Consider the following 24,159-nt stretch of genomic DNA (forward strand, 5'->3'; position numbering starts at 1 on the left):
GACCTTCTCTATCTCAAAAGTTATTCAGAAAATGCTGTATTTTCTCACACATACCCCTTTAAATGAACATTAATGAGTCCTAAATTTTTTCCTGAATATTTTATTTTTAAGTGTGTATGTGTACATGCACATGTGCATACAGGTGTCAAAGGATCCCAGAGGCAGTTTCCCCCTTGAAGCTGCCCCACATGGGTGCTGGGAACTGAACCCAGGCTTTTTCAAGAGCCCTATGCACTCTTAACCATAGAGCCATCTCTCCAACCCCAAGAGCCCCATTCTTACCTTGACAGAAAGAGGAGAGAAGCTGCATGATACCAGAGGAGAAAGCAGACATCCTCCGTCTGCTAAGCTTTAATTAGCTGCACGGGTAAGAGTGTGCTAGTTTTCAGCTATTAGCACAGAACAGCAGCAACACGCAGTGGGAAAGATGCTATATTTATAAACTAAAACAGTGTGCAGCTTAAAAGTACTGCCTTTATTCAGAACACCATTATGAAAGTTTAAAAAAATACAGCACTCACTGCAATGAAATACTACATTTAATCATTTTTCAAAGACTTAAGGCAGATTTCTCACAGTTTACATGTGAGAACTTAGCTAGCATGATCCAAACTCAACTATCCATTTCTCATATCTTTCAATGTCTGCCGCTGATACTGACTTAGAAACTTTCTTTAAAGCCATTTCAAAATCCTCCATGGTGGTAGGCATATGCATTTCTTCTCTTGAAAGGTTTCGGATTTCTTCTGGGGTTAGACCCTCAATACGTCGTCTCATGGCCATCAAGGATGCGTCCCTAGGTTTAAGTTTTAAAAAAGCCCAAAGTGTTACTCTGATTGAAAACCAAAAACAAACCCAAACAAACAAAAAGCTGCTAAGTTCTCTAAGATCTTATATACATTATATGCATTAAATCTTACCTTGGAAAACAAGGCCTGCTTTGAGTTGCTTTTTAGCAGTGCATCCTCCATAATGAAATAGCATATTAATCAATTCAAGTAATAAATGCCGAGCATAGTCCAAGATAAAGTAAAAAGGTACACTAAAGAAGCTTGAAATAGGGCTGGTGAGATAGCTCAGTGGTTACGAATACTGTCTGCTCTTCCAGAGGTCTTGAGTTCAGTTCCCAGCATAGTGGCTCACAACCATAAGGAAATCTGATGCCCTCTTCTGGCATGCAGGTGTACATGCAGGAAGAGCACTCTGCTCTACAAGTGAGCTAGATCCCCTGGATAATGTAGGTCATCTGCCTTAATATAAACAAACTTGAAGTTTATGATTACAGAAAGTGAGATACACACCTGCACACATTGGTAATGTCCGCACCTGAGTAACCTTCCATGTTTTCTGCTATGCTTGCAAGGTTAACGTCATCAGCCAATTCCAGCTCTCGCAGACTTATTCTTAACAGTTCCTCCCTGCCTTTTGCTAATGGGAGAAACACATTGAAAATATAAGCCTTCGATGGGAACAGAATATTGTTTCTTCTGTTGAAGCTTTTGTAGGCATAAGGTTATTGTGTAATCCAAATGCTGATTTCTGTACCTCCCATATCTGGTTGCAGTTCTTGTTCTGAGAATCTCCTGTCTCAATGTTATAAACCTTGCTCACCAGTTGTCTGCTGATACGCCAATAATTCAGTTTACAGCAAATCACTGAGCAGGGGAGAGAACAAAGCTGGACTTCCTGCCATCCAGGGAAGGAGTTAAAGGAGGAAGTAGAGGATTGATCCACGGGAGAGGTCCAGGTGACATCAGGCTAGGAGCTGGAGCAGGGAAAGCTACAAAGTGCAAGTATCTCTGGGATGTACACTGGGAGGAAACCAGATTAGTTTGGAGGGTTAAGAACAGAGTAATGTAATAACTGCTCAGTTATTGTGTTGTGAAGCTTATTATTAAAAAAAAATGAGTTGATTATTTTAATGCTAACTGGGTTAACAGAGAAACAAGCAGTTTTGCCTTGAACTCAAGAGATCTGACTGCCTCTGCCTCCCGAGTGCTGGGATTAAAGGTCTGCATTACGATGCCCAGCTTCTGATAGTTTTAAAGGTGGGCTCATAATGTAGCTCAGGCTGATCTCAGATTCACCATCCTCCTGTGTTAGCCCAAGAGTGCTGGATTTACAGGCATAAGCGACCACGTGCACCTCAAACCCACAGAGTACTAAGTCTTTGTTCAAAGTCTTGGAGCAAACACACTTATCAAGTCATCAAGGCTCCCAGGTTCTAGATGTAGGTGAATAGCCACACAAGGAAAAAAAGCATGCATTTGCCTCTCCAAGGAAGGGTAGTATCAAATTAACTATAAAACTACTTGATGACTGCAGCCCCCAGAAAAGAAAGACTTACAATACCTGACGGTAAAGGAATATAGATTCTCTTCTCAAGACGGCGTCGTAAAGCCTCATCTATATCCCAGGGAAAATTAGTAGCTGCCAGAACCATAACCATTTTGGAAGGGTCATCATTTTCTGAGGCACCTCCAACACCTAAAAGGGTAGCAAGAATAAAAGCTACTGAATGGGATTCTTAAAGCTCAGTTCTTTACAGACCACGAAAACTGTGCACAGTGATACAAGGCAGTGCAATCTCCCAGCCTCCCTAAGACTCTTGTGAGTATGTGGCCCAAGGAAAATGAGGTTTTGCCATGCACAAAAATATGACTGATACGGGATTTAATGATAACACCAGCTCAACTCAATTATTTGCCAAATTATTATTTTTTTAAAAATCACAGCCAGGCGTGGTGGTACATGTCTTTAATCCCAGCACTCAGGGAGGCAGAGGCAGGCAGAATGCTGTGAGTTCAAGGCTAGCCTGGTCTACAAAGGAAATCCAGGACAGCCAAGGCTACACAGAGAAACCATCTGGAAAAACAAAAAAAGAGCACCACATGGCAGCTCACAACCGTAACTCCAGTTCCAGGGAGCACGACACCGTCTTCTGACCCCCTTTGGCACCAGGAATGCACAAGATGCACAAACACAGATTAAAACAAAACACTCATACATATGTGTGAGAACATAGATAACCTTTAAGGCCAATCTGTTTTTTCTTTCTACTTGAGTTCTGTGGCTAAACATAAGGGGTCAATATATATACCAAAGATTGGTGTGCCGATGCCATTATTTCTGACATGTCACCCTCCAAGTATAACCATTTCCTGCTACTGATCTCACGTCCTAAGCGCCCGCCTCTATCATCCACCTGGAGTCCCAGCACATACTGAATGTGAGAAGAGCTTGACTGACTGGAAGAGCATACACAGCCATCGCCCATCCCAAACTCATCCAAGCACAGACATGTACGTACCATCCATTTGAACCAGCAGCTCAGCTTTTACCCTTCGGCTTGCTTCATGCTCTTCAGAAGTTCCTCGGCGGCTGCAAATGGAATCTATCTCATCAATAAAGATGGTAGCTGGAGAGTAAAATCGAGCCTAAAAGAAGAAACCAAGCAATACCAGGTTTTAGGGGTTTGATTTTTCTTATTTAAAAGTAATCTGAGGCTAAGAGTACAACCTCGTGATAGAGTACTTTTCTAGTACACTTAAGGCCCAGTGTCACAGAAATAATTTATAGATTAGAAACTGGGGGACATCAAGCTGGAAAATGGCTCTGCAGAGAACCTGAGCGCAGTTCTCAGCATCCAAATGGGCAGCTCACAACTTTGTGTAACTCCAGTTGCGGTGATCTGACACCCTCTTCTGGCCTTTAGGAACAAGCACACACATGGTACACAGAACATACACACATAGAAAATAGAAATAAGCAAATCTTATATGGCTCAGTGGTTAAGAGTACTGACTGCTCTTCCGGAGGTCCTGAGTTCAATTCCCAGCAACCACATGGTGGCTCACAACCATCTATAATGTGATCTGATGCCCTCTTCTGGACTTCAGGTGTATGTGCAGGCAGAGCATTGTATACATGATAATAAATAAATATTAAACAAAACAAAGCCAAACCACCAGAAAACAGCTGAGGAGGTTGCCATATTATACCTTTCCCTCTAGCCTAACGGAAGAAAAAGAAGGCATAGCCTCATATTTTATGGCTTAAAAATTATATTTATTTGTGTGCATAAACGTATATGTGGGTATAGGAGAGCCACTGAGCATATATAAAAGGACAATTTGCAGGTGTTCACCTGCTTTTCACCATGTGGGTCCCAGGGGTCAAATTCAGTTGACAAACTTGGTGGAACCACTGAACAATCTTGTTGTCCCATCTTCTTTCTTTTTTGGACACAGGGACTAATGAATCCCAGATGTCCTTAATGTGCTATGCGCCTCTAGGTGACCTTGAGCTCATTTACACTGTTGGAATTTCAGATGAGGACCATCAAACAAACACATCTCTGAAACAGCTTCTAATAAAAACAGACATCTTTTTCTACTATATAATTAAACTGGCTCTCAAAAACGTGTGTGTGTGCATGTGTGTTATTGTGTACCCTATTAACGATACGGACAACGGTAGGAGGACATTCTCAAGTTCTACAGCAAGCTTGGCTGAAGCCATTCCTGTACATTATAGTCCATCGAGTAGAGAAAGTCTAAGCAGATGGCCTATTTATTTATTTATTTATTTATTTATTTATTTATTTATTTAGGTTTCGAGACTGGGTTTCTCAGTGTAGCCTTAACTGGCCCGGACTCGCTCTGTAGACCAGGCTGGCCTCAAACTCATATGCCTGCGTCTGCCCCCCCAAGTCCTAGGATTACAGGCGTCCACCATTGCACATTGCAAGGAGGCAGTTTTTAAACAGGCTCTTAATGGCTTAGCAATCTGATGGAGAATCTCTGATAATTTTGAAAACAAAAACAAAAAACAAATAAAACAAAACAAAAAACCACCCCCCAAAACACAATGTTTCCAATGCTGGAGAGAAAAGGGGAAAGCGTACTGCCAATATCTCAAAATTAAGAGAACTAAGCTTAAATTGAGTGGGTTCAGGTTCCCTATCGGTCACTTTCCTGGCTGTTACCACCAGTGGAGTCCTCCCTTTCTGCACCTTCATTACTTTATTTAGAAAACACTAAAATACACCTCATGGGCTTGGGAGATGGCTTAATTGGGAAAATGCAATGCAATGCAAGGACCTGGACCAAGCATTCATGTAAACAAACAAACAACAACAACAAAAAGAAAACTGGTTGTAGTAGTAGTGTGTCTTGTAATCCCAGAGCTAGGGAGGCAGAGAAAGGAACATCCCTGGGGCGCTGTGCTGCCTAATCGCATTGTTCAGTCCCAGGCCAGTGAAAGACATTATCTCAAAACTCAAGGTGGCCATCACCTGAGGTAAGACCTCAAAGATTGACCTGTGGCCTCCACATGCATACTTAGATCTTTGCACACATAAACCCACATGTGCACACACACAAATGCAGTTTGCCTCTGTGACATCATAAACTACACTGATACAAGTAAATTGTTTTAATATAAATCCTGACTCATTGGTACTTGATGTTATCTGTTACTGTTTAAGCACCCCACCCTACTCTGCCCCACCTCACCCCCAGTCAGGGTTTCTGTGTAGCCTTGGCTGTGCTGGATCTTGCTCTGTAAACCAGGCTGGCCTCGAACTCAGAAATCAACCTGCCTCTGCCTCACCAGTGCTGGGATTAAAGGTGTATATCACCATCAGCTAGCTATTGAATGTTTTCAAGTGTGAGTTTTATATTGATGTAAACTAACTTCTGTGGGAAAAGGCTTCCTCCTAAACGCTGGCTTGCATCATTCTTTTCTCCAAACCCACAACCTTGAGCACGCTCTCCACTTATAGCCCTGTTTCCATATTGAGCTTTACAAAGGCATATCAGAAGCATCTCTTTACTGGCTTCCCTGGAGCTGGTTGGGAAAAACCCTAACCATCATTAAATAAATCCTTTTTCAGCTCTAAAGAGTATACTACTTGAATGATAAATGAGCACTGGCCGAGTCACAGGCCAGTGCCTGTAGTTTTGGCATTCGAGCCCTTGTAATCCAGAGTTAGGGTCCAGATTTAAAATGGACTCCCTCCGTCCTAACCCATCCACCTCTCTTGTAACCTGAGATGACATGCTTTTCTGTCATCTGTGTTTAGAGACAGGGACTTGGCTGTATACTCCTGGCTTGCTGAAAATCCACAGCAATCCTACCTCGTCTGCTTGAATGTTGAGATTACAGGCATGTGCCACTATGCCAGGTGGATGGTACTTCTTTTAACATGTTCTCATGTTCCGCAGAATCTCTCCAAGTGGATGCTGTACAGTGCTTAAGGCCTCTGTTCTAATTAATTATTGCTTTAGTTTTTGAGATGGGGCCTCATATAGGGTGGTTCAATCTCTGCATGTATCTGAGGGTGACATTTAACTTCTGATCCTTCAGTCAAGGCCCCTATTTTATTATTTATTTGAGGCTTTTATACAGTAGTACATTTTTATCATACTTTCCCTGTCCCCCAACTTCTTCCTCCCAGGCTTCCCCGCTTTCTACCCACCCAATTTCATGTTCTTCCTTTCTCATTTCAAAACAGTAAAATATTTCCACTTTATTTTATGTGTATGGATGGGTTTTGCCTGCATATATGTCCTATGAGCCATGTGTGTGCAGTGCCTGAGGAGGCCACAAGAGGAGGTCACATTCCTCAGGACTGGGGCCGTAGACTATTGTGACCTGTCATGATGGTGCTGAGACTAAATCCAGGTGCTCTAGGAGAGCAGCCAGTACTCTCAACCACTGAGCCATCTCTCCAGTCCCCTCTTTCTCTCTTAAAAAAAAAAGAGGAGAAAGAAGGAAAAGCTGGGCGGTGGTGGCGCACGCCTTTAATCCCAGCACTCGGGAGGCAGAGGCAGGTGGATCGCTGTGAGTTCAAAGCCAGCCTGGTCTACAAAGTAAGTCTAGGACAGCCAAGGTTACACAGAGAAAAACCCTGTCTTGGGAAAACCAAAACCAAAACCAAAAAAAAAAAAAAAAGCAAATGAAAATTTGTATATTAAACAGCCTTAATAAGTATTCTGCAAAAAGAATGAAATATAGAAAGAAAGAAAGGAAGGAAGGAAGGAAGGAAGGAAGGAAGGAAGGAAGGAAGGAAGGAAACTCAAAATAAGAACTGAAGAAAAGAATTCAAACACTAGGGCATTAAACCCAAGACGGGCTGGAGAGATGTCTCAGTGGTTAAGAGTTGTTACTGCTCTTGTGGACAACTGGAGTTTAGTTCTGGACATTCAGCACTCTCTTCAGGTCTCCACAGGCACCTGCAATCATGTGCAGACACCCTCACACAGACAGATACAAAGGCACACAATTGAAATAAAACCAAGGTCGTTGGCACAGCTGGTAAGACTGGAGGTGATCTAAGTTCCAGAGCTACTTAAGAGCTTCATCTTTGGCTTGTTAAGACACAGCGCTTTACCATGTCATGAACAGCATGCTGTTTAACAAACATAATTATGGAGCTGGCAAGATGGTTGAAGCAGACAAAAGCACTTGTTGTACAAGTGTTAGCCCTGGAATCTACATAAGGGTGGAAGGAATGAACTCCACAAAAATGTCCTCTGATGTCTACTTGCATTTGGTGGTATGCGTATGCCCCTACCCTATCATACACACACACACACACACACACACACACACACACACACACACACACACACACACACTTAAACCAAACAGCCATAATTATTTTAGACACTTATAGCACATTAGTAATGCTAACCACCTCAGAAAGGAGACAAACAGAAACCCAAGTCACTCATAACCATAATCAAGTCCTAGGCAGAGTGTTATCCTATCTATGTAATAGAGAAAGTTGGATCTCTGGTAGAGCTGTTTCAAACATTACCATTTCAAACAGAAGACGAACAAGCTTCTCAGACTCCCCTCTGTATTTGGAAGTCAGGGTTGATGAGGAGACATTGAAGAATGTTGTCTTGCATTCTGTAGCAACTGCTTTAGCAAGGAGGGTTTTCCCAGTGCCAGGTGGGCCGACCATCAGTACTCCCTGTGCGATATAACACCGTGAGCTAAGACTTCATCTGCCATTGCTATTTCCTCCCCCTTTTGTTTTTGATTTTTTGAGGATGATGAAGACAAACCTGGTCTTGTCCTCCTGGGCTCTAATGATCATCCTTCTCCACTCCTTGCAGGAGGCGACTATCAGTGCACACCACCCTGTCAGGTGGGACAAGCTTGTCCTTGTTCTAACTGACTATACTAAGTACCAAGTCTCACTAAAATTATATGTACCACTGTGTCAAAGAGCAAAGAGAAAAATGGATGCTATTTCAGAACAATTTATTTTTTTATATAGCATCTCACTAATTTAGCCCTTGAACTCATTATGTAGACCAGGCTGGGCTCAAACTCAGAGCTCCACCTATCTCTGCCTCCCAAGTGCAGGAATTAAAAGTATACGCTGTAATATGAATGAATTAATTTAAAAAAGGAAAAAAAAGTATATGCCACTATTGGCACAAATACCTTTTCTATTACACAAAAGGAAGATAATCACATTAAAAAATTAGAATTCAATTAACAAATAAGGATACAGATAATTATTAATTTGTTAATCATTACCAAAAGATTAATTATTAATAATTGATATGTTAAAGAAGCAGATAAATGTTTACTGTTAACCCAGATTGTTTTAAATAGCTCCTTTTCATATTCCAGAATTTTTAAGAATACCCATTATGACACAAAAATATTGCTGAATTTGTCAAAAACAACTCCAAAACTACTATGACAAATTATGTGATATGACAAATAAAATGCACTAGCTACCTGGGCCATAGGTACAGACAGAAGGTGATTCTCAGTGTGTTCTGTGTAGGTAGAATAATCCTGAACACTGTATTACTCTGGGAACCTTGCATTAGCTTTTGATCAAAACAAAATTCTGAATAATACAACATAACATTTTTCTTTTAAAAATATTTTTTGACGAGCTGGGCGTGGTGGCACATGCCTTTAATCCCAGCACTAGGAAGGCAGAGGCAGCGGATGAGTTCCAGGCCAGCCTGGTCTACAAAGTGAGTCCAGGACAGCCAAGGATACACAGAGAAACCCTGTCTCAAAAAAAAAAAAAAAAAAAAAATTGAGATCGGGCCTTACTCTAATCCAGTCTGTCTTGGAACTCACTAAGTAGCCCAGGCTTACCTCAAACCCAAGGTGATCCTACTGCCTCGGCTTCCTGAGTGCTGGGACTATAGGCTTGAGCTATAAACCTGGTTTAAATCTTCCCTTATTCTACTTCCTCTGCTATCAGTAAGTAATGGTTCTCCATAGCAGCACTGCCATGTACTCTGACGATGCCTTGGCATATAAACTTACTTTCCACGGTCTCCTAATGCCCTTAAAGAATTCTGGCATCCACATTGGTAACACCACTGCTTCCTTAAGCAGCTTTTTAGCTTCTACTAAATCAGCAATATCATCCCTGAAAGAAAAGATACTTTATCAGGCAATCCCTTAGATTACATATCCAATCCTCTATCATCACCCTGGAAATCATCACCAGCACAGGTTATATGCCACAGACAAAATGCTCACTCCTTCCTTGGGCACTGGAAAATACACATATGATTAGTCTTACCACACCAATCAGTGTACACAGAGGCTTCAGTTCTTGGCAATAATGGTTTTCAGTTTAACTTGTGAGAACATACATTTCCTTCGATCATTCTCTATGCTGCCAAGTTAGTGTAAAACTTGTGATGTGCTACGACCTACGTCAAGGTTTGAGTATCTCCTTAACTAAAAAGCTTGGACCATAAATGTTTCCAGTTGGGAATATTTGCATACACTTTACCAGATGAGCTGTTCAGATCAATTTTATCTAATACTCTCCAAACTTTCGAAGGGTAATGGCTTTGTGTGAAAAACTGTGACTCGAGACTAGAGAGATGGCTCAGTGGTTAAGAGCAGTGATTGCTCTTCCAGAGGTCCTGAGTTCAATTCCAAGCAACCATCTATAATGTGAGCTGATGCATACTATATACATAAAAAAATAAATCTTTTTTTAAAAAAGAAAATAAAAACTGTGGCTCAAGGCCTTAGGTAGGAGAAAAGAATGATACAATCAAGCACGAAGGAGGAGCCTCTTCCCACAGAGGAGAGCAGTTTAACTCTACACTTGAAAATATATCCTACGGGCGGTGCTGGCTGACATCTTTATTCCCAGCCTTCAGGGCAGAGGCAGGTGGATCTCTGAGCTAAGTCCAGCCTGGTATACAGAGTGAGTTCCAGCACAGCCAAGGATAATACACAAAGAAAACCTGTCTCAAAAACAAAACAAGCAAACAAAACCAGAGAGAGAGAGAGAAGGAGGGAGAGAGACAGAAAGACAGCCAACCAGAAAGAAAGAAAGAAAGAAAGAAAGGAAGAAAGAAAGAAAGAAAATATATGCAATAACCAGGTGGTGGTAGCACACACCTTTCATCCCAGTACTCAGGAGGTAGAGGCAGGTGGACCTCTTGAGTTCCATGTCAGCCTGGTATACAACATAAATTCCAGGACAGCCAAGAGAACACAAAGAAACTCTGTCTTGAAAAACAACAACAAAATGTTGATTTTGGTGTGTTTTTAGACCTCTGATTTTCATGTTAGGGATGCTAAATTTGCATTACCATAGAGAGCATTTTATCTTTTTAAAAATTCGTTTATTTTATTTTATTTTTTACTGTGCTTTGGTGTTTTGCCTGCATGTATGTCTGTGGAAGGGTGTCAGATTTTGGAGTTACATAAGCTAATGTTGGTTGCTGGAATCTGAACCCAGATCCTCTGGAAGAGCAGTTAGTGCTCTTAATGACTGAGCCATCTTTGCAGCCCCAGACATCTTATAGCTGCTAATGGCTTAGAAGAATGGCCATTAAAAAAATAATAAACAGGGCATACAGCAGAGACAGCTCCTGTGCTTCCCACTCTACTAAGAGGCAGATGCCAGAGTGAAAAGAATCGTCAGCACTTCAGCAAATTAGCTGGATACAAAATTAACTCAAAAAAGTCTGTAGCCTTCCTACACACAAATGACAAGCTTGCAGAGGAAGAAATTAGGAAAACCACACCCTTCACATTAGCCACAAGCAATATAAAATATCTAGGAGTCACTCTAACTAAGCAAGTGAAGGACTTGTTTGAAAAAAATTTCAAAACTCTGAAGAAAGAGATTGAAGATGACCTGAGAAGATGGAATGATCTTCCTTGCTCATGGATCGGGAGAATTAACATAGTAAAAATGGCCATCCTACCAAAAGCAATCTATAGATTCAATGCAATCCCTATCAAAATACCTACACAATTTTTTAAAGACATTGAAAGTTCAATTCTGAACTTCATATGGAAAAACAAAAAACCCAGAATAGCTAAAACAATCTTGTACAATAAAAGGTGCTCCGGAGGAATCTCCATACCTGATCTCAAACTGTACTATAAAGCAATAGTAATTAAAACAGCTTGGTACTGGCACAGCAACAGGCTGGTTGATCAGTGGAATCGAATCGAAGACCCAGATATGAATCCACACACATATGGTCACTTGATTTTCGACAAAGAAGCCAAATCCATTCAATGGAAAAAGGATAGCATCTTCAACAAATGGTGCTGGTCTAACTGGAGGTCTATGTGTAAAAAAATGCAACTGGACCCATATTTGTCACCTTGTACAAAACTCAAATCCAAGTGGATTAAAGACCTCAACATAAAACCAGAGACACTAAGTCACTTAGAAGAAAAAGTGGGGAAGAGCCTGGAACACATTGGCACAGGACACAACTTCCTGAACAGAACACCAACAGCCCAGGCCTTAATGTCAACAATTAATAAATGGGACCTCATGAGGATGAGAAGCTTCTGTAAGGCTGGAGACACTGTCAAGAGAACAAAGCGACAGCCTACAGACTGGGAAAAGATCTTCACCAACCCTACATCTGACAAAGGTCTAATATCCAAAATATATAAAGAACTCAAGAAACTAAACACCACCAAACCAAAAAACCCAATTGAGAAATGGGGCTTGGAACTAAACAGAGAATTCTCAACAGAGGAATATCAAATGGCTGAGAAACACTTAAAGAAATGCTCAACCTCCTTAGTCATCAGGGAAGTGCAAATCAAAACAACTCTGAGATTCCATCTTACACCCATCAGAATGGCTAAGATCAAAAACTCAAGTGACACCACATGCTGGCGAGGATGTGGGGAGAGAGGAACACTCCTTCATTGCTGGTGGGAATGCAAACTAGTACAGCCACTTTGGAAATCTATCTGGTGCTAACTCAGAAAAATGGGAACAGGGTTCCTCAAGACCCAGCTATTCCACTCCTTGGAACATACCCAGAAGATGCTCCAGCACACAACAAGAAAATTTGCTCAACCATGTTCATAGCAGCCTTATTCATAATAGCCAGATCATGGAAACAGCCTAAGTGTCCCTCAGTAGAAGAATGGATAAAGAAACTGTGGTACATATACACTATGGAATACTACTCACCTATTAAAAACAAGGAATTCCCGAAATTAGTGGATAAATGGATTGAGCTAGAAATGATCATAATAAGTGAGTTAACCCAGAAGCAGAAAGACTTAAATGGTATATACTCACTCATATCTGCATACTAGCCCAAGGGGCATGTCCCACAAAAGCCTTCACTTACCAGGAAACTGGGACAGAGGGGAGGACATCCTATTGGGACTCTAGATGAGAGAAGCATGGGAGAATGGCAAAGTAGAAGGATCCAGAGGGTCCTAGAAACCTACAAGTAGAACATTATGATAGGCAGATTTGGGCCCAGGGGTCCCGCTCAAACTAAGGCACCAGCCAAGGACAATACAGGCGGTAAACTTTAAACCCCTACCCAGATCTAGCCAATGGTCAGAACAGTCTCCACACTTGAGTAGAGAGTGTGATACGACTTTCTCACGTACTCTGGTGCCTCACATTTGACCATGTCCCCTGGAGGGGGAGACCTGGTGGCACTCAGAGGAAGGACAGCAGGTTACGGAGAAGAGACTTGATACCCTATGAGCATATACAGGGGGAGGTAATCCCCCTCAGGAACAGTCATAGGGGAAGGGAATAAGGGGAAAAGGGGAGGGAGGGAAGAATGGGAGGACACAAGGGATGGGATAACCATTGAGATGTAACAAGAATAAATTAATAATAAAAAATTAAAAAAAAAAAAAAAGAATCGTCAGCATCATTATGATGGTCTCCCCAGCCACAAGAATACCTACCATACTACTAGTGCATATAGCAGTATTATCAAAATATATTTTATTTTATAAGTATCAACTACTAAAAATGTTTAATTATAAAAATACCCATTAATCATCTATATTGTAATAGAAAGTATGTAACAGAATATAGCTATATAACTTGTGGAAGAGTGAGCTTTTATAATACGTTGGGGGATGGTCTAATGTATTCTGATGCTAATTACTGCTTGGTGTCTCTGTGACCCACCTTTTGATTAATAAAAAGCCATCCCACCTGGGCAGGGCAGAGAAGATAGAGGTGTGGCTAAGGTTCCCAGGTTGAGAGAGAGAGGAGAGAGGAGAGAGAGGGGAGAGAGGGGAGAGAAGGGAGAGAAGGGAGAGAGAGGAGAGAGGAGGGAGGGGAGAGAAGGGAGAGGGGGGGGGGGGTGATATCCTGGGAAGAAAAAAGAGAGACCACAGAGGAGGAAAGACCCGAGGGTTCCGAAAAGGGAAGAGAGGAAGGTCGCCATGGGTTAAATGGAAGAGAAACACGTGGCAGGCATGGATGGAGATTCAGCCCAGATGAAGAATATTAGCAAGTATTTGGGATTATGGATGGGAGGTACCTGATACAAGTTATTAGAAACAGATGGCATAAGATTGGGGCAGCACTATAAGAAATAGTTTAGAAGATTGATATCTGCCCTACCCGAGGTTGACTAAGGCTATTTTAAAACATAACAAGTGTCTGTGTTTTGATTGATTGCTAGGCCGTTATACTAAAGTAATAATAATTATATGCCAGATAATAAACAATTATTAGGCCCTACAGATAATACAAATACATTTAAAACAACAATAATACACTGTTGTAAAAAGGTATAGATCCCCCAAATTTACCTTGCCTACGAGATGCACAGGGATAAAGATAGAGCAGAAATTTGAGGGAATGACCAACCAATGCCTGGCCCTACCTGAGACCCACCCCACAGGAGCGCGCCAACCCCCGACACTGTTCATGACACTCTGCTGTAGAAGGAGAAGGGAAGAGAAGGGAGAGGGGGGAGGGCGAGAAAGGAGGGGCAAGGGGAAGAGGGTGGGAGGGGGAGGCTGAGAAGAGAGAGGGGATGCAATCGAGATGTAAAGTGAATTTTTTTAAAAAAAGATATAGCTAGGCACAGTAGGCAGAGGCAAATGAAGTTCAAGGCCAGCCTGGTCTACAAAGCAAGTACAGGATAGCCAAACCTACAAAGAGAAACTCTGTCTCAGGAAAAATATATATAGACAGATCTTTTATTAGATACAAATAAAGTTGAGAATCTTGTACTAATAAAAATCAAACAACATCTACCATAAGTTATACATGTAAACAAGATGCACACATTAAAAATCTCCACTTAGGGTTGGCAAGATGGCTCAGTACGTGAAAGTGGTTCCTGTACAAGCCAGAGGACCTGACCCTCAGAGCCCACAGAGACATGAGAGAGAGAACAGCATCCACAAAGTTGTCCTCTCCAATCTGTTGCACAGCCATGCTCCGCCCTATCATACATACACACATAAAGTAAAAGTTTAAAACAAACAACCTTTTCCATTAGAAGGGGGCCCAAAAGATGAAATTGTGTTGTCTTTGTCCCACTTTGTCTATCACATGTTAAAACAATCTCCAGGAGCTGGGAATATTCAGTTGGCAGACAACTTGCCTCACATGTAAGAGACCCTGCACTCAATAACCAATATCACACACACAAACACAAACAAAACAGAGGCTGGCTCTTGCAGAATGACAGGTTTGGTCACCAGCACTGACAATGAGGCTCACAAACATTTATAACACCAGTTCTAGGGGAACCACCCCATCTTCTTTCCTTCAAAGGCACTGTACACATGTGATACAATGACATGTAAGCAGGCAAAACATCCATACACATGAAATAATAAACTTCAAGATGCAAAATACAAATAAACTTAAAAATATAAAAAATAATATATTATTATATATAAAAATATAAATGAAACTTTAAAAATGTGTACTAGCCAGGCACGGTGGTGCACATCTTTAATCCCAGCATTTGGGAGGCAGAGGCAGGTGGATTGCTCTGCATTTGAGGCCAGCGTTGTCTACAAAGTAAGTCCAGGACAGCCAAGGCTACACAGAAAAACCCTGTCTCGAAAAACAAAAACAAACAAACAAACAAGCAAGCAAAAAAAATGTGGCCTAAGGCCTGGGTTATGGGGTTCAGTGGGTTTAGTGCATGTGAAGCAGGCAGAGGTCCTGGAGTCCTCACCATCACCACGTGCACTGCACATGGCAATGTGTGTCTGTCCCCTCAGCACTCAGCTAAAAGGACTAAAGTTCAATGCCACAGTGGCTACGCCAGCCTGGTCTACAGGGAACCCTGTCTCAAAACAAACAAAAAGAAAACTCTCAAGACCACAAAGTGGCACAGCCTCAGTGGAAGACGGGTTTCCCTGCATGTGCTGCCTGCACTGTCCATCCTCTAGTTCATCCTCAGCAGCAGATCTTAGCACATGACCAGCTTTTCTCTAGTTCTGCTTTCAAAACCATCCGTTCAGTTACCTTGTGATGTGACTTACCACCGAACATTGGGATTCTGAGAAATTATATCTCTTTCCAAAGCTTCTACTAAGTCCTTGTCATATCCAGTGCTGTCAAATTTATTTGCCTCTGGTTCTGTAACTGCAGCAGGTGACTTGTTCTACACGAGGAAGTAAAAACAGAAGCTTTTAATTGACTGAAAAGTATTATTTGGTTTTTGGCACGTGTGTGTATATAGACACACACACAATTTTTGGGGGAGAGGGGGTAGGTTGAGAGGGTCTCTCTATGTAGTCTTGGCTGGTCTGGAACTCACTATGTAGACTAGGCTGGCCTAAACTCAGAAAAACACACCAGCCTCCTCCTCCTGAGTGCTAGGATTAAAGGCATGTCCCAGCACACCTGGCTTCAAAAATTTTTAAAAGGGAAACTCCCCATAAAACCCAAGGGCAGCCAAATGCTTCCTGATTGGTGACTAGGAACCCTACACGTGCAGTAGAGATTCTACGGCAGATGTGGCAAACCGATGACTGAAACGGTGGTTCCCAGTGTTTCAAATCTTAATTTCTAAGGCTAACAAATGACTCATTTAAAAAGATCTTGTTTTGAGGGAAACTGAAGAGATTGCTCAGTGGTAAGAGCACTGGCTGTTTTTCCAGAAGTTCTGAGTTCAATTCCCAGCAGCTACATGGCTGTAACTGTAGTCCTATGGAATCCAATGCCCTCTTCTGGTGTGCAAGTGTACACACAGACAAAACACTCATATACATAAAAGAAATTTTTAAAAATTTGTTTTCATTTGCTGTTGGCGGGGTGTGTGTGTGTGTGTGTGTGTGTGTGTGTGTGTGTGTGTGTGTGTGTGTGTGTGTGTGTGTGTGTGCCCCATATGTGTGCAACTGCCTACAGAGACCAAAAGAGTGTGGGATTCCCTGCAGCTGCAGGCCCTGCAGCTGTGTGTGAGCTCCCCATGTAGGTGCTGGAGTCTAACTCAGGAAGAGCAGCAAGTGCACTTTAACCTCTGAACATCTCTCCAGGCCCAACCTTCTCCTTGAAGGCAGCAACATTTACCTTTTCCTCTCTTCCTTTATTCTGGTCTTTCTTTTCACGACTACGAACAACTTTCCCTCTGTCATTGTGAAGATTCTGTGCAGATGGACGATGCACTCTGACAACTGTGCCTGGGCGGTTACTGTGTGGTTTTGGGTCACTGTAGTGAGAGGACTGGCGTTTCCTAGGTCCTGGTGAGGGTCTATACAACACAAGATCATTAAAATTATGCTGATTCCTGAAGGAGCCGGTATACACAGAGAACTAACGAAGTTAATGCAAAAACTGCACACAACAGGGTAACAAACTTCAGGATGCTGAAACCCAGGATCTAAAATTTCAATCTGACATGGCTGGTATGGCCAGTGACAGGAATGCAATACCACCCTACTTTACAAACAACTAAAAGAAAGTAAAAATCACTTCCACCTAGGACATCACTGTACATCAAGCCGAGTCTGAGTGCTGGGAAGTAAAGAGCAATTATCAGAGAATACTGTTCTACCACAGCAACCAGCACACAACAAAAATGCTGGGTTTCTTCTACTCACAGCTACACATGCAATCACTGTGGTTCACTTAGAACATATCATATTTCTCAGTGTTTAACTAACGTTTTTAATAATCTCCCATTCTAAGAGACTATGACGAAAGCTGAGTATTGTGGTACATGCCCTTTAAGTCCAGCATTTGAAAGGCAGAGGAATGTGAATCACTATGCGTTAGAGGCCAGGCATACATAGCAAGTCCCAGGTCAGGGCTACATAGTGAGACCCTGTTTCAAAAGAAAAAAAAAAAAAAAAAAAGGTGGTGCTTGCACAGATGGCTTAGCAGGTAAGAGCAGTTGTTGCTTTTGCTGAGGACCTGGATTCTCAGTTTCTAGGATCCACAAAGTGGTTCACAGCTGCCTGTGACTCCACTCTCAGGATCCAGTGTCTGTTTCTAGCTTCGGCAGGCACCAGGCACACAGGTGGTAGACATGTGTACATGAAGACAAAACATTCATACACATTAAGTAGGTAAAGAAAAATAAATACTAGTAGAAATTACAAAAATTAACAGAAGGTGCCTTATGCTCATATATAACCCACTTGTTTCATTGTGATTTCAGGGGCAGAATTTAGGCCTCTATATTTACTGGCTCTTTCATTTATGTGGGATGAGTAAAAATACAAAACCCCAAAAGAACATAATGGAAAGAACATATCGTCAAGTGGCTCGGTCTACACGTCAACACAAAGAAGGTATGCTGTCTAACATCAGTGCACCTTAGTTGTTTTTACTATAGAAAAAATAAAACATGGCTTATTGGAAGATTTATTATGAGAAATAAATGATCCATACAGCCTAGGCAATACTCAGAAATCTACACATGTTCAATATGAACAGCCAGTTTTTACAAAATACAATAAACATTTAAAGAAGCAGTGACAGAATATTTAAACTGGGCCAGTTAGGAGACAAAGAATGAAGTCATAGTGTTCTTCCCAGACAGCCAAAACATTTCATATATTTAAAGCCATAATACAAAAAGGAAATTTATTATGTGAAACAAGTAATGGACATCTACAAAAACGCTTGTCACTTAAGAAGTATAAAGTGACACTAAGCATGGTTAGCTAGGAACAGCATTGTAGTAAACAGCAATTTCACTCATTGTTTTGGTTTGGTTTGGTTCATGTTCTGTTTTTCAAGACATGGTTTCTCTGTGTGGCCTTGGCTGTCCTGGAACTCTCTCTGTAGAGCAGGTTGACCTCAAACTCACAGAGAGCCACCTGCCTCTGCCTCCTAAGTGCTGGGATTACAGGCATGTGCCACCACCACTACCTGGTACTTGACTGATTATTCATTTGCTTACTTGATAGAAGAAAGCTGGGGGTGCAAGTACAAGGAAAACCAAGCAGGCTAAAAAACCTGTCAGTCTAACTTCCTCAATTTACTTAAGAAAAAAAAATCTGAGTTCTAGACAGTTTTCCAATAGCCACAGAGAGTGAAGATTTCAGTTCCCAGATAGTCTCAGTCCCTAAGGCAACTCTGAGCCCTCTGCTTTCAGCCCACATACCAAAGCCTACTTCTAGCTAACTTCCATCTAAACTTGATACCCATTTACACAATTCTGAAAGGCCATTTCAGTATAAAGTTCCCACCTATCCCTGTCCCCAGCAACCCTACCCTTCTCCTAGATATGGACCTAGGCCAGGGCTGTCAGCTTCTTGGGCTAGTTCCTAGCAATTATGCACTTACCGTCGTTCGACAGGAACAGGCAGGGACCAGACTTCTCCTTCAGAAGCTGGAAGCTCATGCTGCGCAGCTTTCAAAGGAGTGCTGTCCAGTTTAAAGCTCTCAAGTGTTTTCATGATATCCTTAACATGCTTAGCTTCCACATTTATTTCCTGCCAAACCTAGTTTCAAAAAAAGAAAGCTCCTCTAAATGTCCTTAATAAATCACTGCCCAGGTTAAATTTAGGATTACTTTCTATATGAGTAGCCGCCATCAGACCACATCAAACATCTTCACAAAACTCTAACGATTCTTTAATTTTCTCGTTTTAATTGGAAAATTAACTCTGAAAGAATGACTTAAAACGCTGCCTAAGGGGCTGGAGAAGTGCCTCAGAGGGTAAGAGGCACACGCACAGCACCCACATAGCAGCTCACAACCATCTGTACTCCAGTTCCCAGGGATCTGATGCCCTCTTCTGGCCTCGTTGGACAATGTATGTACCTTGTGCACAGACATACATGCAGGCAAAACACTTAAACACAAAATAAAAATAAATCTTTTAATACAAATCCTGGCTAAATTGCTATCAATTGAAAGGTCAGTTGCAATTTTCAAATTTGGCAAAAATCAAACTGTAACAAGTTGCCCTTTGATGCTTTACTATTTAATTAACTGATTTTGATTTTTAACAAGGTCCCGTGAGTATTGTACAGTGGCCTCAAATTCATCATCCTCTGCCTGAGCCGCCAAAGTGCTAGGATTGCAGGTGTGCATCGCCTTCTTGGGCTTAGTTAAGTTTTACATACACAACTAAGTTCCATTACATGTGGTCATGGTACAATATGCTGAATGTATTTAACACTACTTAACCATACATTTAAAGTGACTTTTTTTTTTTTACTTATTTATTTTTAAAGTATGTCTCCCTCCTGGTATCATAAACATGGAGCGTCAGATTGAAGGAAAAGTTCATTTCAAAAAGAGGCTACTGCTGTCTAGGCATTACAGACGCATGTGGCGCCATATTTAAAAAGCAGCCACGAACTCGTATTTCACGCTCAACAGGACCCTCATTTCTGTAACATTCTTTCCTGTTACAACGGCTGAACCCTGGTAAATGCTTCCATAACCTAGATTTGTAAGTTCCATGGTTTCCAACTGTAATTTTCTTCTGGTCCTTGGTGTCTAAAATTCCTTAAATGGGATTCAAATATGATCAGCTTTGTAAAATTGTATAGGAAAAAAGATTCTTCAAGAATTTGCACCGGGTGTGGTGACACATGTCTTTAATCCCAGCATTTGGGAGGCAGAGGCAGGTGTATCACTGTGAGTTGGAGGCCAGCCTGGTCTATAAAGTGAGTCCAGGATAGCCAAGGCTACACAGAGAGACCCTGTTTCAGAAAACAAAACAAAAAACAAAACAACAACAAAAATCCATGTAATAAAATTATACTCTCCAAGGCCTGGTGGTGGTGGTGCATGCTTTTAATCCCAGCACTCAGGAGGCAGATGCAGGTGAATCTCTGTGAATTTGAGGCCAGCATGATCTACAAAGATACTAGGACAGCTAAGGCTATACAAAGAAACACTGTCTCAAAGAAACAAAAATCAAAACAAACAAACAAACAAAAAACCCAACCAAAACAAACAAATACCCCCCAACAAATGAACAAAATAATGCTATACTCTCTGTATGTGTATACATCACTGGAAGTTAATCTAAGTTCTCTGAAAATTAAACATGTAGCCATAGTTCTTACCTGCTGCCACTTCTGCTGGAGGTACGTGTCTTTGACTGAGTATAGATACTTGTTAATTTGGTCAAGAACTCCCTGGTAATAGACCATAGCAGAGTCATAGTTTCCCAGCAATGCATACTCACGAGCCAGCTTTACATTCTCACTAATCATCAGAAGACTCATGCTCATGTGTAAGCTAAGAAAGAAGAAGCAAGAAGCATTTTCATGTTATACATCTTGTAAGAGTAAGCACAAAGTTGTTTTAAAACCATGCTTTGTAGGGCTCCTCTAAGAAGGAAGTTTACATGGGTCCAGTGAGACAATTCAGATCACCCAGCTTTAATCCAATGAACTCAAATAAAGGTGAAACAAGAAAATCAAATTTCCTAACTTCCACATACACAGATATACCTACCCTACATCGACAAAATAACAAATTTTTAAATAATTCATTTATTTTATATGTATTGAGTATTTTGTCTTTTGTATGTTTATATACCATGTATATGCAGTGTGTGCAGAGGGCAGGGAAGGTGTATGGTAACTCTGAGACTGAAGTGACAGCCAGCTGTGAGCCACAGTGTTGGTGCTGAGAATTGAACCAGGCAGGCCCTCTGGAAAAACAGCCAGTGCTCTTAACCACTGAGCCATTACTCCAGTCTGAACAATTAATTTTTTAAAAATTAAGTTTACAATAATAACACACGTGACACCATCTCTACAATCACACCTACAATTCCATCCTTAAGGAAACATCTTGGGTAGGGCTTAGCTTTTGATCCTAGAGCTTTCTGTTTACTGTAAACAAGTACTTGTGGTGTGGCTCAGCCATAGCACACTCCTTTAATCTAAGAGCTACATAAAGTTAACCCTAGGTCAAGAGGTGGAACAAGCAACCAGATTAGCAGGAAGTGAACATGGGAAGGGAAGTAGAAAAATAGACACACAGGAAGTAGAAAGGGGGACATTGAGTTGAAGAGTATTTAAGACAGCATGGAGATGTGAGCTGAGTAAGAAGGTCAGCAGGTGCTTCCTCTGCCTCTCTGAGCTAGTAAGTTTTCACCCCAGAATCTGGCTCCTGAGTCTTCATCGGTGAAACTGAACAATTGGGATTGTGTTTAAAACAACATGCCTGTAATCACAGCTACTTGGGAGCTGAGGCAGCAGGATCACAAGTTTGAGGCCAATCTGGCCTCACAGCAAGTTCAATGTGAGCCTGAGCAACTCAGTCAAACCACATAACTGAGTAAACAAACAAGCAAAAATGTGGGTGCTCAGGATACTGGTCAACAGAGGAGTACTTGTCTAGCATTCAGGAGGTCCTACACTTAATCCTCAGTACAAGTAAATAAATAAAAATAAGTAACTTGGCACCAGGCATGACAACTCAGGCTTCTAACACCAGCAACTGGGGTCCAAGGAAGGAGGATCCTGAGCTGGAAATCAAAGTGGGCTACTTTGCAGATAAGTATGTCTTCAATAAAAGTCTCTGCACATAAGAACTAAGTTATTTGCAGTTAGTAGGAGGACATAGATATGTGAAGATGGACATAAATAAAGCATTAGAATTAGGCACTTGATAATGCCAGCGTTGATAATGGTGGCAATGACTGCTTATTCTGTTACGTACAGATAACAGTGGAAGACAGCTCGAAGGGGCTGCATGTTCTGCAGTGGGATGATCTGGATGAGGGTGGTGGCCATGAGACTAGAAAAGCAAATCTGCAACACTGTAGGGAAAGAATGCCAGCTGCTTGCTAGGCTACAATGAGTGGCACTTCAGGCTTGGGGAAGTAGCAAGATGACCAAGACGGATCACAGGAAAACTGAGAGGAGGGAGAAGTATGAGGGAGATATGTGTTTTACTCCTTTGTACATCAGTAGACTATCCAAATGGGAGTTCCTGGGTAGTAACGGATAACTGCAGACCTGGAGCGTGGCTCAGTGGTTAAGGGCACCTACTGCTCATGCACACTCACAAACTGGCTTTAACTACAGTGTCAGGAGAGCCAATGCCCGCATCTGACCTCCATTCACTGTCACTGCATAGACATGTGCATGCATGCACACTCACAGTCACATAAAATAAATATTTTTAAGACCAGGGTAGTTTCCATGTAGGAGCTGACCCCAGCTTACTCTATCCAAACTATCCACACTAACTGTGCTTCTTGACGAGTCATGTCGTCCATAGCTAAGACCGAGTTAATTGATGATTTTTTTTTTTCTTTTTAGTGTTTTGAGACAGACAAGCTTGGAACTTATTATGTAGCCCAGCCCCTAACTAGAAGTCTTCCTGTCTCAGCCTCTCATGTGGTGGGAATTCCAGCATGTGCCACCATGCCTCACTAGACTAAAGACAATCTTTCTTATTTTCTTTACTTTTGGAAAAGGACCTCTTTGAGGAAAAAAAAAAAAAATCAAATAAATTTCTCCAGTACAATTTTAAGTAGAATGTTTGGTCAGTGGGCAGGGGCAAGGACGATGGTGGTGGGTGGGCAGGCATCCCAGGAATCAGTGAGACCAACTACACTGTTGGACTACAAAGATTATCTGCCAAGTAGCCCAATTATGGAAGCAATAGAAAAATGTTAGCTGGGAAGAGCTAAGGATGAACTCTATTTGCCAGAGTACACGAGGCTAGTACTGTGTTCTACAAAAGAAACCTTACAGGAGGTTTAGGAGGTGTTACAACCTCGGCTGAAGAGAAAGGACGTTAGGGTCACACCCACCTCAAGTCACATTCTCTGCTGTCCCCTAGGGTTCGTATCCTCTACCCAGCCAGAGAACAACTGCTGCTCCTTTTCTCAGCAGGGTTGACTGAAGCACGCCGTGGGCTATGTATTAGGCACTGTATTAGAATCATCAACCTCAAAACCTTTCATCTAATGACCAGACTCAGGTTCCAAGCACAAGAAAGAGACAGGAAGCCAAGATAGATGCCAATCTCTTTCTGAGAGCCAACCTTAGGGAGTGACATACAGTTAAGGCAGGGTCACAGACCTGGCACCACAGAACATTCTGAAAACCAGCAAAATGACAGGACTGGGTCCTGGTGTGGGGGAGGAGGAACAGTAGCCCCCTAGGAAACAGAACTAAGTGAATTTTCTAAGTTCCACTTTCTTGGCAATCTATTTCCCCACCCCTCTGCTCAGCACAGGGCCGAAACCCAGCAGCTGTCAGTGCCGGACACAGGCAGCAGGACCGTCACCGTGGGGCTAATAAGAGCAGGAGTGCAGCAACTCTTCAGGAGCTCTCTCTGTCAGGACAACTGAGAAAGCCAGTGCTTAGAGAAGGGTGCTCCAGCCTGGGGCAAGCACACAGTATCAAAACGATGGGGTGGAGTTAATACCAAGTAAGAAATTCTCCATACCCAAAACTGTAAGAAAGAACACACACAACTAGCAGCTACC

The 24,159-nt window shown here is 41.9% G+C and overlaps 1 protein-coding gene across 1 annotated transcript in view; it reads right to left on the reverse strand.

Annotated features, from left to right (window-relative positions):
* Nucleotides 1-484: 484 nt before the first annotated feature.
* Nucleotides 485-24,159, reverse strand: part of Katna1 (katanin catalytic subunit A1) — a 30,728-nt gene continuing 7,053 nt past the window's right edge. The window contains exons 2-11 of the mRNA XM_051164646.1: nt 20,768-20,942; nt 19,028-19,185; nt 16,805-16,985; nt 15,775-15,896; nt 9,316-9,421; nt 7,826-7,984; nt 3,311-3,437; nt 2,353-2,487; nt 1,302-1,428; nt 485-796 (exon numbers count right to left, since the gene is read on the reverse strand). Of these exons, the coding sequence (XP_051020603.1) occupies nt 598-796; nt 1,302-1,428; nt 2,353-2,487; nt 3,311-3,437; nt 7,826-7,984; nt 9,316-9,421; nt 15,775-15,896; nt 16,805-16,985; nt 19,028-19,185; nt 20,768-20,935 (1,482 nt within the window). The 5' untranslated portion in view covers nt 20,936-20,942 and the 3' untranslated portion in view covers nt 485-597. The remainder of the gene's footprint in view (nt 797-1,301; nt 1,429-2,352; nt 2,488-3,310; nt 3,438-7,825; nt 7,985-9,315; nt 9,422-15,774; nt 15,897-16,804; nt 16,986-19,027; nt 19,186-20,767; nt 20,943-24,159) is intronic.

This window comes from Acomys russatus, chromosome 21, assembly GCF_903995435.1.
Source record: "Acomys russatus chromosome 21, mAcoRus1.1, whole genome shotgun sequence".
NCBI lineage: Eukaryota > Metazoa > Chordata > Mammalia > Rodentia > Muridae > Acomys > Acomys russatus.